The sequence below is a fragment of the Panthera leo genome, chromosome E2 (assembly GCF_018350215.1).
Source record: "Panthera leo isolate Ple1 chromosome E2, P.leo_Ple1_pat1.1, whole genome shotgun sequence".
In the NCBI taxonomy this organism is placed as follows: domain Eukaryota; kingdom Metazoa; phylum Chordata; class Mammalia; order Carnivora; family Felidae; genus Panthera; species Panthera leo.
In genome coordinates this window covers 61,394,233-61,406,872 of record NC_056693.1, presented here as the reverse complement: position 1 = coordinate 61,406,872, position 12,640 = coordinate 61,394,233, and the positions used below count along the sequence as shown (strand labels likewise).

The 12,640-nt window shown below is 57.2% G+C and overlaps 2 protein-coding genes across 7 annotated transcripts in view; one reads left to right on the top strand and one right to left on the bottom strand.

The window, feature by feature from the left end:
• The first annotated feature begins 97 nt into the window (after window positions 1–97).
• On the top strand, window positions 98–2,915 carry LOC122209214 (5-hydroxyisourate hydrolase-like). Its single transcript, XM_042921003.1, has 4 exons — window positions 98–224; window positions 670–809; window positions 2,043–2,178; window positions 2,643–2,915. Exons 1-4 carry the CDS (start codon window positions 165–167, stop codon window positions 2,730–2,732), a joined length of 426 nt encoding a protein of 141 aa, XP_042776937.1. The 5' UTR covers window positions 98–164; the 3' UTR covers window positions 2,733–2,915.
• Window positions 2,916–3,054: 139 nt separating this feature from the next.
• GAS8 (growth arrest specific 8) overlaps window positions 3,055–12,640 on the bottom strand; it is a 57,352-nt gene continuing 47,766 nt past the window's right edge. For all 6 annotated transcript variants that reach the window (XM_042920992.1, XM_042920991.1, XM_042920993.1 and 3 more), the window contains 6 exons: window positions 11,878–12,083; window positions 11,171–11,338; window positions 10,622–10,708; window positions 7,717–7,926; window positions 4,955–5,020; window positions 3,055–3,307 (listed from right to left, as the gene is read on the bottom strand). In XM_042920992.1, coding sequence (XP_042776926.1) covers window positions 3,158–3,307; window positions 4,955–5,020; window positions 7,717–7,926; window positions 10,622–10,708; window positions 11,171–11,338; window positions 11,878–12,083 — 887 coding nt within the window. In that variant the 3' untranslated portion in view covers window positions 3,055–3,157. The remainder of the gene's footprint in view (window positions 3,308–4,954; window positions 5,021–7,716; window positions 7,927–10,621; window positions 10,709–11,170; window positions 11,339–11,877; window positions 12,084–12,640) is intronic.

Genomic DNA, 12,640 nt, shown 5'->3' with positions numbered 1-12,640 from the left:
CGCCACCGCGCCGCGCCCCCCACCTGGGTCTGGCCCGACACGTGGCCCTCGGGTCCTGGGAGGGGCCAGGGTGAGGGCAGGGGCGGACTCGGGCAGGTACCTGCGTCCCAGGACCACCGCTCAGGACCACCGTTCTAGGGGTGGTGGACGTGGGCGGCTCCGGCATGAGTTCGGGGGCCGCTCCGCGACTGCGGGCGCTCCAGCGACACCTGGGCTCCTCGGAGGTAGGGGGCGGGTCCGGACGCTGGGTTCCTGGCTCGTCGCGGCCTGGGGGCTAAGGTCCGAGGTGGCGCATGAGCCAGGGGCTCTGGGAGAACGAGGAGATGGGGTCCGGCCAACCCCTGCCCGCACTGACTGGCTGGAGAAGGAAGCCCGTGTGTGGAGATGCCCTTCAGTGGCTGGGCGGAGGGGAGGGGGCCCTAGTGGGGTCTAGTGTGGGGGAATGGGGGTCAGACCAGCATTGTTTATGAGGCGTTTTTCAGTGTGTTAGCCCCACAGCCTCACGTGGCTGACTCGGCGACTCCAGCCCAACCCCGCCCCCTCCAGGGTCCAGGGGCAGTTGGGGACTCTGTCCTCTGGGCTGTTTACTCCGAGGCTGCTGTCTCTACGCCAGTGTGGACACAGGGCTGGGCCCCACACGCTCATCCCTGTCCCTCTCTCGTGGTTCAGGGCAGAGCCATGGAGCTGGTCAGCAGCCCGCTGACCACGCATGTGCTGGACACGGCCTCAGGGCTCCCGGCCCAGGGCCTCTGCCTCCGTCTGTCCAGGCTCGAGGACCATGGCCAGCAGTGGATGGAGCTGAGAAAAAGGTAGGCTTGAGGGTCACAGAGAGTCCAGATAGCCAGGAAGTGTGGGCTGGATGGCAGTGCTGACCACCGTGCTGTGGTCCCCTCAGCCTTGGGGCCAAAGAACACACTGGTGCAGCCTCACAGCCCCAGTGCCTACTGGGCCGGGAGCCAGGGCTTGCCTCTCCCTGAGGGCAGGGTTGGCTGAGGCCTGAAGTGTCATCTGAACGCCTCACTGTCACCGTGATTAACAGGTAACCTTGTGCCAGGCAGTGCACTGAACACTTTTCTTGTGTTCTTATTCTCACTACAGCCTGTGGCCAGGCTCCATAATTACCCCTTTTATAGTCGCGGAGACTAAGGCAGCAAGAGGCAAGCAAAAGGTGGGCAGGCCCTGGCCCCTTGCCCCAGGCTCCGCTGGATTAGGCCCAGCCCAGGCCCTGCCTTGTAGCGCTGGGGCAACAAGCCCTGTGAGTCTCCTGCGGGAGGCAGGTTCCCTCTGGTGGTGGGAGTGGACGGCTGGGCCCCAAGGGTTCAGGGCCTGAGGACAGAGCTCATCCCCCGCCCCTTCGCAGAGGCTGGGGTTCCAGGTTCTTGAAGGAATATATGGAGTCCCCCGCGGGGTCCTAGAGACCCATTCCCAACTTCTCCCCCATAAACTGTGTGGGTACATGCTGCTCCTTCCAGTCGCAGCACAGAAACTTGAAAGCACAGGTGGCAGGAACGATGGGAGAACTTTCCAGACGTGACTGGGGGCTAATCAGTGAGCAAAGCGCCAGGCCCTCAGAACCCTCCATTCAGACACTCGGTACAGCTGGAAACAGGCCACGGTGAGGATGGGGGTTTGGGGACAGTTACTGATCCAGAAAGCCACACACAATATATTAAATGAAAAGGGCAAGCTATCAAACAGTATGAATAGAATAATCCATTTTAGAGTATTTTTCCAAGTTTATGAATAAGCATAGTTATGCATAGAGAAAATCTAGAAAAATGTATGCCAGTATAAAGGGATTGTTGCTCATGGAATAGATTTTTTTTTTTTTTTTCCTTTTCTGCTTCTCTGTACTGGAGTTCCCTAAAAAGACACTGCAGTGGTGTCCCCGAGCTGCTCCAGACCCCAGGCCCCAGAACGTGTCCTGCTGCAGGGCATTCCCGGTGACTCAGGGTGTGGAGGCGTCTGAGGCCACGGGCCGACCGACCCTGGAGAGCCAGGCAGGGGTGACTCCTCACTCCCTCCGACTCCACTCTCCCCAGCTACACCGACTCGGATGGCCGCTGCCCGGGGCTCCTGCCGGCAGGCCCGATGAAGGCAGGCACCTACAAGCTGTCCTTTGACACTGAGGGCTACTGGAAGAAGAGGGGGCAGGAGAGCTTCTACCCGTATGTGGAGGTGAGGGCCGGGGGTGGGCCAGAGGGGTGGAGGCCTGTGATTCACCAAGATCCCTGCAGTGGGCAGGCTGGTCCCACCTCTCCCTGGGCGGTGGCAGGCAGTGGGTTCGCCTGCTTTGAGCTCTCAGAAGAAAGGTGTCCAGAGAGTTTAGCACAACACACCCATCCCTGCCCTGTCCCTGGGTAAAGCTGTGGGGCAGGGCCAAAAGTGACTCAGCCCCTGTGGACAAAGGCACTCGCCTGGCCCCGTTCAGGGCGGATCCTTCGAGTTCCCCAAGCCGAGGGCTTTCTCCGGGGGAGGATTCAGCCCCATCCGCGGCCCTCACCATTTTCCAGTTCTCCACTGGCTTCATCGGGCCCTCGGGGCTCCAGCCCCACTTAACTTCTGCCCCTGGTCCACAGTCTGGGCTGCCTGTGTGCTGCACCGGACCCTCACTCTGTCCCGGTGCCCTCTCTGCTCCTCAGGTCGTTTTCACCATCACCAACGAGACCCACAGGTTCCATGTGCCCCTGCTGCTGAGCCCGTGGTCCTACACCACGTATCGAGGAAGCTAGCGGCCGAGCCATCGCCTCCTCTGGACAACTGCTGGCCTGTGAGCATCAATCCCATCCCCACAGCTCACTGGGACGCCTCAGCAGAGGGCACCAGTTCACTCTCCCTGCGGGAGATTCTGGCCCCCCAATTTCCAGTAGCCGCTGAGTCTCAGGCATCAATAAAGTCAGTGCTGGCATCGGCAAGGCTGCTGCGGTTCCTGGGCTCGGCTGGTGCTGCCCTGGCCCGAGGTGGGAAGGAGGGCAGCAGGGAAGGAAGTGGTCAGGGCACCACGGGCCCTGGAGGTGCCTCTCCTCCACGTAGCCAGGCAACAGGACACACAGCGAATGTAGAAAAACTTCATTTGCAGACGATACAAATAGAAAGACAAACCGCTCCTGTCCTTGGTGAAAGGGAGTGTCGTCCAGGGAGCAGTCCCAGGCGGGCACTACGTTGGGGTGCCCACGAGCCCCGCGGGACCCTGGCCCAGCGTCTGCCCAATCACGGCCGTCTCCAGAGGCTTGAAGCCCACGTTGTCCAGAGGGATTCCGAAGGCCAGGAGCTTAGCCTCATAGGTGCGCAGCAGGTCACTGTGGGCCTGTGGGGTGAGAGCAGCATCGGGAGGGGCGGAGCCACACGGAGGGTGACTCTAGCCCAGGCCTTACTCAGCTCTGGAGGGTGCAGGAGGGTGGTGGAGGAAAACCATTTAAAGCTGACCTTTACCAACGGCTCACGGTACGCCACACCTGATCATAAGCACCTTCACGTACATAACTCAGCTAACCCACAATGGGAGACGCTGCCATTATTCCTGTTTCACAGATGGGGAAACTGAAGCAGAAGATACAGACTCAGAGCAGAACTATAGTCTGAACGTGCTCCTGGCTCCTGGCCAGGCATTTCTCATTCAAATCGGTCACCCCTGACTTCGCGGGCATGACCTTCCACGTGTATATGACCCTCCCTGCCTTGTGGGTGGAGAGTGCAGGCGGCCCTCCATCCCCCCATCCCAGGAAGGCTAAGGTCTGGACAACAGTGCTGGTGGGGCCAACACAGGCAAGGTTCCTGTTCCCCCCCCCCCCCCCCCCCCCCCCCCCCCCCCCCCGCTCTGGAAAATGGATACTTTTTAAAGAGTTAATTGCATCGGATTGGTTACAAGGGATTGAAATGCCCAGGAAATGCCTGGAGCCTGGTCTGACATCATCCTCACCATTATCGAGAAACAGGTGCTGATGCTTGGAGCTGAGATTTAAAGGGTGAACTCAGGCTGGGCTCCAGACAGAACTTGGGGGCTAGGTCCCGGCTCTCACCTTTTTCTGGGGGTCGGACCTCCTGACAATCAGATACATTCCCTTAGAACTGCACACACCAGTAGATGGTTCTAATTTTGTAGATCTAAGTATCAGGGGATGCCAGAGCATATAAGGGAAGTGTCCAGATGGGCAGGGCTGAGGAAAGGCTCAGGGAGATCTGGTCACGGGCGCTGGAGCCCAGCGCCAGTGACAGGCACTGCCTCCCTCCTGGGGTTCCACAACCCAGGGTGCACAGTAGAACCAGGATGCGATGTCCACCGGCAGGTTTATGGGCTTATCTGAGTCACACTCACGGGGTGGCTGCTTGAGGTCAATGTAGGCAGCGCTATGTCTGCATTTCCCACAGGCAAAGCCAAGGCAGAGCTGGGGGCTCACCCACAGAGGAGTGAATACTGGGTAGAGGGCCCAGGCCTCTGGGGCTCATGAGGCAGACAACAGAAGGGTCAAGGCACTCCCTGCCACTCCCCAACAGCGGGAGGCCTCCACACTGCTGGTGGCTTTGGTGTCGGTACGGGGTGCAGCTTTCATCAGACTTACAAAGGAGTGAGAGAAGCTTAGACTCGTAACTGTCCCCTACATAGAAGAAGCAAAGGAGGCCCATCCAGTCACCCGAGAGGCCAGGTCAGCAAGAGTAAAGGGTCAAACAGGGAGACAGGGACAGAGTGCCCTCATTTAGCAGACATCCACTGGGCAGGCCCCTGTAAGGGACACCAGGACCATGGCCAGAGCTGAGACAGGGCTGTCTCAAGCCTGGCAGCTACAGGTCTCCCGGGTGGCCAGGATGCCAGCACAACCGCACTCCCGTGGCAGCATCAGAGACCCAGTCCACACACACAGTGACCCTTAGAAGGCCCAGACAGCCTCAGGCTGTGTATGCCTCAAAGTGTAAATAAGGTGGGGCCCTGAGAGAGGGTCAAGGAGTCTCCTCATACCTTGCAGACCCGGGCCAACTCATACTGCAAGTCCTTGATAGTGTTGTTCTTTGATTCTAGAACATCCTAAGGAGAGAAAGGTGGATGTGAGTTAGAGCTTGTCTTTGAGCTGAGGTAGACAGGGGTTGGCAGGGGTCTGGGAGCTCCAGCAGGGGACCTCAGACATCCAGGGAATGGCAGCCTGACCCCATCACGGTGTGCATCCACACAGGGCGCAGCCAGCCAGCACAGAAAGGTCTTCAGAGGAGAAAGGGAAAATACCATCTGCCTCTCCAGATGGCGACTGTCTAGATGGTGGGAAGTGAGGACAAGAGATTAGAGAAGCCAGGCCAACCATGGCCCAGGGAAGGCCCCTTGAACCCCTACCTGCTGCCTGGAGGGTTCCTGCCTGGCAAGAGAAGTAAGTGTCCAGAAAAGGCAAGAGCTGACACGCCGTACCCTGGCCCACAGGCCCAGCTGCAGCAACCACTGAGGACGGGACTGATTTCATCATGAGTGCTGGCAACACAACCTCATCCAGCTCCAAGACCAGCTGCCCCTCCCAAAAGTAGAGACAGGAAAGCCATCCTGACCTTTCTAACAGGGCCCTCGCTCCCCACCGCCCGGCGTTCACAGGGATTCACAAACAAGGACAAGGACACAGATGGGCCCCCAGACCCAAGTCCATGGTGCTGCCAGCCCAGACTAGGCCCCTCCCATGTGGCTGCACCACCACAGGCCCCGAGAGCCTGTCCTGAGTGACTCAGGGCCTCCTGGCCCTGCCACCCCCTGAGCCAGGACTCACTGCTGCCCGAAAGCAGCACCTGGTCTCATCCAGAAATGGGCACTACATAATCTTGGACTCCTCAGCACTTCCCCACCAGCAATAAGTCCTCCACCCCTACTCAGTGCCAGCTCACCTCCCACCTTCCCAGAGGGTTCTCTCTGATCCAGTCTGCCCCACCCAGGACCTTCCATGTTTCCTCGCCAGCCCCAAACCCAGGGGCACAGCCAATAGCGTGAGAATCACCCCCATCCCTCTGGCTCTGCTCCCTTCGCCTCAGCCCTGCGCTCCCCCCAACACCCAAGCAGCAGCAAGGGACTCACAAGGATACAACCAAGTGGGAGCTACAAGCTTAAGGTCAAGGCCAGGTGGGCAGTAGGCCAGTGCAGGATGCTTTACATAAACATGAAGTGACCTGACACAGAGTTAATCCTCAGGGCCTGGGTGTCATGTGAGCAAAGGGGGGGGGAGGGGGTTTATGTTCAGCTGAACTTCACAGGGACAAATCACCTAAAAAATGCTACCTGTGTAGGGACACCTGGGTGACTCAGTTAAGCGTCTGACTCTTGGTTTGGGCTCAGGTCGTGGTCTCACGGTTTGTGGGTTCGAGCCCAGCATCAGGCTCCGGCACTGTCAGTGCACAGCCGGTTTGGGATTCTCTGTCTCTCCCTCTCTCTCTGCCCCTCCTCTGCTCGCTCTCGCTCTCAAAATAAATAAATAAAACATTTTTTTTAAAACGCTATGTGTGCCATTTCTCAGGATGAAACACACTTGTGCAAACTGAAGCAGTCAGCAGCCCCTAACTCCAAAGATCTGTTTCTCCATGAAGGAAAAGCAGACACACACAGGCACCGTCTATCCTGGAAGGATCCATCTCTGGGACAAGCTGGCCTCTCCTCACTGGGCCTCTCCATAAAGACATGCAGACCAGCTGCGTTCGCTGGGGCCATGCACACCCGCATCTGTCTCCCAGGCACCCAAGGGCACTGCACCTGGGGTTGTCTCAGGCCTGGCAGCTACAATAGGTCACCCAGGTGGCCAGGATCCCTGCACAGCCGCACTCCCGCGGCAGCCCAGAGACCCCTTGTCCAGCCTCACCCGTTCTTTCTGTGACACGCCCCAACTAGGCCCAGGGAACAGAGACACAAGGCCCAGCTCCAGGCAAGACGGCCTGCCAGGTGCTGTCAGGCTTTTGCTTGCTGAGCCAAAGCTGGCAGCTATTGCCAGCGTTCCTCAGCTGGCCCCACCAGCCCATGGGCACCCGGGCCCCATCTGCCTTGTTTACTGCTGTCCCCAGTGCCCAAGATGGTTCCAGCATAGAGGAGCACCACGAGGAACTGTGAACTCGTGGCCTGTGCTCAGACATAACTCCCTCTGGGAACCCTGCCACAGCACCCGCCACCACAAAGGGGCACCCACAGCCCTGCATTTCCCTGTCCTAACTGCCCACGGCCCTGCATTTCCCCACCCTAACTGCCCACAGCCTACATCCGGACATCAAAGCAACCCAGGCAGACTGTGGCAGTAGTCTCAGCTGAGAGCTCATGGGCCTGACTGTCCCCCAGGCCCGTCTCTAGGTTTGCTGCCAAATTCCCGAGGAGCACCGGCCCACAGCAGCTTGAGAAACCCAGGGCCTGATAGGCTGAACTAAACCCATCTCGAGAACTGGACGGGCAGTGGGCTCAGGGCCAGAAGGGCTGAGAGGTTAAGGAGGGGACTGCAGAAGACCTCAGACCTGAGCAAAGCCAGTAACAGAGAACCTGGGGAGCCTGATGGCACACACGGGCCTGTGAGCAGACATCTGCAGCCCCATCTACGCTCAGGCCACAGGAAACCCATGACCCTCCCAACACCACCTGAGGGTCCCCACCGGAATGACGGAGGCTGGACACAAACACACGGAACAAGCGACCCCCAACCCAAGCTCAGGACACCTACTGGGGGGCAAGGACATGAGGCTCCAGCCCCGTACCTCCCCAGGAGCCCGCCTGGGGCCTACCTCCAGCTTGCGGGACACAAGGGTCAGGGCAGCAGGGTCCAGGTTGGAGGCCGCCAGCACCTCATTAATCTGCACCTCTTTCTTCTCCACAGCAGCGCTCAGCGCCTGCAGCTTCCGCTCCAGAACCAGGTTCTTGAAGCCCACCTTCTGCTGCACCTCCAGGATGGCCGCGGTGAACTTCCTGTACAGCTCATCTCGCTCCTGCTGTACCTGCAAGGGACAGGCTGCAGTGGACAAAGAGGCCACCTCCCCCGGAAGCATCTCACTGGTCGGAAGCCCCCTCCCGCCTCTTCCCTGGGCCAGAACATACCAGTTCTGCCGAGTGAACTCCATTCACCGGTGCCCACCCACGGATGGGGGGGCTGGGTGTCATTTACACTGCCGCCACACCCACTCTCTGTGACGGGATTAAAGGGCTGCGGCCATCCACACTGTGGAAAGCAGGAGGAAACACTAACTGGACCCTTGTCTACTAAGGTGTTTCAGGAGGTAGGAGGGCACCCTCGTTAGAGCTGGAGAAGCCCCACAGAGAGGCTGGGGCCCTGGGTTTGTTCAGTAGGCTCAGGAAAGTCATGTCCCTGATCACCCCTACGTCACATCCAAGGCATCAAACTCCAGCAGGCAACGCTTGGGAGTGGGGCCCGTGGGGATCCGCCCACTCCCTCTGCCAGCCCTGGATCCTAGAACATGCCCCACGAGGCAGATCTGGAGGCCAGCCTGTCAATAGATAGAAGTGTTCTTTTTCATCTTCCCATTCTTTTTCCTTTAACTGAGCACCTTAAAGAAAAATCAAGACTGTGTGTAAGTATAAAAAGTGAACGCCCCTTGGGGCGCCTGGGTGGCGCAGTCGGTTAAGCGTCCGACTTCAGCCAGGTCACGATCTCGCGGTCCGTGAGTTCGAGCCCCGCGTCAGGCTCTGGGCTGATGGCTCGGAGCCTGGAGCCTGTTTCCGATTCTGTGTCTCCCTCTCTCTCTGCCCCTCCCCCGTTCATGCTCTGTCTCTCTCTGTCCCAAAAATAAATAAAAAATGTTGAAAAAAAAAAAAAAAAAAAAAAAAAAAAAAGTGAACGCCCCTTAACCCAACTTCCCAGAGGCCTCCATGTGAATCCGTGATGTAACTCCTTCCAGAATGTTCTCTACGTGTGTAAAAACATGTCTTACAGCTAGGAAGAGAAGAGGGTTATGCTCAAACCTGCAGCACCTTCTCCTTCTCCTTACTGTACAGTTTTCCCTCGATTCACTTCAATCAGTCCATCCCTTTGGTCTTCAAAGTCTGCTGACACATCGACACGCTTGCTTTTCTCAGGAAACACTGACTTTGCCACGAATGACACTCAAACAGAAGAGAAGGGGGCGAAGTACACAGGCTCCAACGCAAGCCTCTGCAGTCAGCCTCCATTTCCTCCTCCCCAAATGCACACCCTCCTTAGCCAGCAACGGGGCGGGGAGGGCGGGGGGGGGGCGGGGGGGCGCAGGGCACATCTCACTGGTGACTCAAGGGTCCTTCTCCTGGCTGGCCAGCAGCCTGCAGGACCCTCAGAGGCATCTCTGAAGAAGGTGACTCTAGATCTGATGGGATGATGGGATGTACCTGAGGAATGTGGACCATTCCCTAATCACTGTCTGTGAGCAGGAATCTCAATCAGGTGAGAAAAGGAACAAAACCTGAATGAAAAGTTTAAAAGACGGAACTGCTCTGCCTGGCATGTGTGCCACTCACGGGGTACCTCAGAAAAGCACATTCAACGAGACATCTTCCACCCAATCACATCAGCGAGTTTTGAATTAGTGACATCTGGTCCGGGCAGGAAGTGGCCCCTTGGGTGCTTTGGGCAGAGTCATAACTCAGAACAACGCTCTGTGCAGCCTCTACCCAAATTCGGAACACAAACCTTTTGGCCCAACAAGCCACTGCTAGGGACTGACTTTAAAAGAGATGCTCACCCCTGCACAAAGGTAAACTTAAAAGGAGGACAGTGGCAGTGGTTTGTAACAGCAAAGGACGAAAACGAAGACATCTCTCCAGGGGAAGTGGCTGCATAACAAATGGAGCCTTCTGGGGCGCCCGGGTGGCTCGCTCGGTTAAGCGTCCGACTTCGGCTCAGGTCATGATCTCACAGTTTGGGAGTTCGAGCCCTGCATCAGGCTCTGTGCTGGCAGCTTAGAGCCCAGAGCCTGCTTCGGATTCTGTGTCTCCTTCTCTCTCTGCCCCTCCCCAACTTGTGCTCTGTCTCTCTATGTCTCTCAAACAATAAATAAATGTAAAAAAAAAAAAAAAAACTTTTTTAAATGGAGCGTTCTGGCACAGAGCCGAACATGACTGTTCTGTGTGTACAATCTGGAGACAGCACAATCAAGGTGAGGTTAAAAAGAAAAAAAAAGCACAGCGTTCTTAAGGCATGAAGCCACCCGTGCCTAAGGGTGCACAGGAAGAAGTCTGCACAAAACTCAAGGAGCTGCTACCACTCGTGAGAACCAGCACTGCACAGCAGGAGGGCCCTCTCATTTTCACTCACAGACGGCAGGGTTCCAGCCTTCTTTACAACGTGTGCCCGACAGTTTACTGCTTAAACACACGTACATACATGGAAAAGACCCTCGATGCAAGGGCCAGGTACCCTTCACGTGCTTCAGAGGTGAGCCGCGGGGAAAGAGAATTGGGGGTGATGGCCTCCCAGCAGGGCACCTGCTCTGTGAGACCCCGGGCCTTCTCTAGAATGTACCACAGGGTTTTGCCTCATAAGGCTGCAGAGCATGAGAAGCGGACAACAGGACTCCCAGCTTTCGAACCTAGAAACCCGGCCGCGGTTCTAGGGCTTCCTGGAACCAGTGGCCGAGCCAGGGTTACAGGAAGGGTCTCTCCCTGACCGGGGGTCCCCGGGATGCCGGCCTGGCATCTGCTCACCTTGAGAAATCGCTGCTCCAGCACCTCGTGTTCCCACTGGAGGTCCTTCAGCGCTTTCTCGGCAACCTTCAGACGTGCTTTTGTGCGCTGGAGAGAAAATGAAGGGTGGAGGACAAAGTGTTCAGGACCAGGCGTCCACGCAATGCAGGCTCCTGGGGGACGGCAAGGCCAAAAATAACTGTGGAAGAGAGCTGCCTCGGGGGCACCCGGTGTCTCTGGGTCAGGGCTGTCAGTTCGAGCCCCATCCTCAGTGTAGAGATTTCTAGAATGAACGAAGGAACGAACGAATGAACGAAGGACTGGCTCAAGGACACAAGCAGCTGAGCGCCCCCCGCAGCAGGCTGGTGGAAACGCCTATTGCCCAGAACGTGCACCAGCTTAACATCCTGTCCATGGAGGACACCAGTCAGAGAAGCTGAGATTCAGCCCCCCAGTCCTGCCCTAAAGGCCGACCCTGCTCTGGGACCCAGGAGACACCTTGCTGATGTCCCTCCTCTCCTAGCCCAGGAGGAAGTGCAAGGAGGGAGGCACAGTCAGGCAGAAACTCACAACCAGGGTCTGTCTGTCCCTCTCATAGTTCCCGAGCTTCTTCTGCATCTCAGTCACGTCGTCCCGAGCCTTCTGGAGAGGGTCTGTCAGGCGCTTGTTCTGCGCGGACACCTCCATCATCTCCCTCTCGAGGTGACCTTCCTTCTTGCGCATGTCCTCCAACTGCTCCTGTTGGCACAAGTACGGCAGGGGTGCGGCAGGGGTTCGGCAGGCAGAGCCGAGGTCTTCAGAGGGCAGAGCCAGGAGCCCTCCTGCCCACCGCCCACCAAGGACGGTCCTGAAGACCTGTTCTGTGTATAAACACGGAGTAATTTTGCAGTCTTCACTTATTCTGAATCTTCTAGGAAGGCTGCTTCCACACAAATTGAGATTACACTTTTCCAGGACCCGAGGGGCATTCCCCACCGTGGGAACTCTGTCCCTGCCAGCACTTGCATGGTGATGACCTGTGCAGCCATGCTGGGGCTCCCACTACATTCTGCATGAAGCTTCCACCTGTCGAATGTGTCCTTTTCACGAGCCCCACCTACGCTACAGTCAGGGCAACATCCTGGCTGCCGCCAGCCACAGGTGTGGAGAGGCTCCATCATGAATTCAAACAAGGACAGAGGGGCACCATCAAACATTTTTAAAAGGAGAGTAATGGGCCCGACGGGGTGGAGACCTAGCGTCTGGGGCCCCCGGCCCAGCCGGCCCTAGCGCAGCACCTTGAGGGAGTTGATGAGAGCCAGGTTATTGAGGGTGATGTCGTTGTAGTAGTTCTTGATGTCCGTAAAGGCTTCTTCATGCCGCTGCATCAGCATGTTGATCTGGCTGTTCTTTCTCTCCTCCACCTCGTGGATCTCAGTCTTTCTCCTCAGGTCAAGTTCATCCCTAAGCATCTTCATTTTTTTATCATACTTGGCCTCAATTTCTGAAAGGCAGAAGCACATATAGGGCAGCTTAGCAGAGGAACAGGTGGCCAGTGTCTATCAGAATAGATGGAACCTATGGGCACCTGGGCAGCTCAGTAGGTTGAGCGTCCGACTCTCCATTTCGGCTCGGGTCATGATCTCATGTTTCATGGGTTCGAGCCCCATGTCCGGCTCTGCACTGATAGCATGGAGCCTGCTTGAGATCCTCTCTCTCCCTCTGTCTCTCTCTGCCCCACCCCTGCTCATGCTCTCTCAAAAAATAAACATTAAAAAAAAAAAAAGAATAGATGGGACTTCTAAACACGGCCCAGGAACATCCACCGGGATGAAGGCTGTGCACACAAGTGCGGCCAAAGCACAGGACGGGTTTGAGTGGACCTCTCTCTGCTGAGGCTCACAGAAGACATATTCAGCACACACACCACTGTCTGCCTTCCTTTGCCCGTAGCAGGCATTGATAATCAATCCCGGGGTTAGGGTTCCCAAAACCAAGTGTCAGCTGATCCCACGGCTCGGTGGTCATCCAGGCCGACTCTAGAGCTTTATTAGTGAACCC

Bases quoted from the DNA above. Each gene is read 5' to 3' on its own strand.
- LOC122209214 (XM_042921003.1), top strand. From the start codon at position 165: ATGAGTTCGGGGGCCGCTCCGCGACTGCGGGCGCTCCAGCGACACCTG. The intron at 225-669 runs GTAGGGGGCGGG...CTCGTGGTTCAG, and splicing joins GACACCTGGGCTCCTCGGAG to GGCAGAGCCATGGAGCTGGT. The intron at 2,179-2,642 runs GTGAGGGCCGGG...TCTGCTCCTCAG, and splicing joins GCTTCTACCCGTATGTGGAG to GTCGTTTTCACCATCACCAA.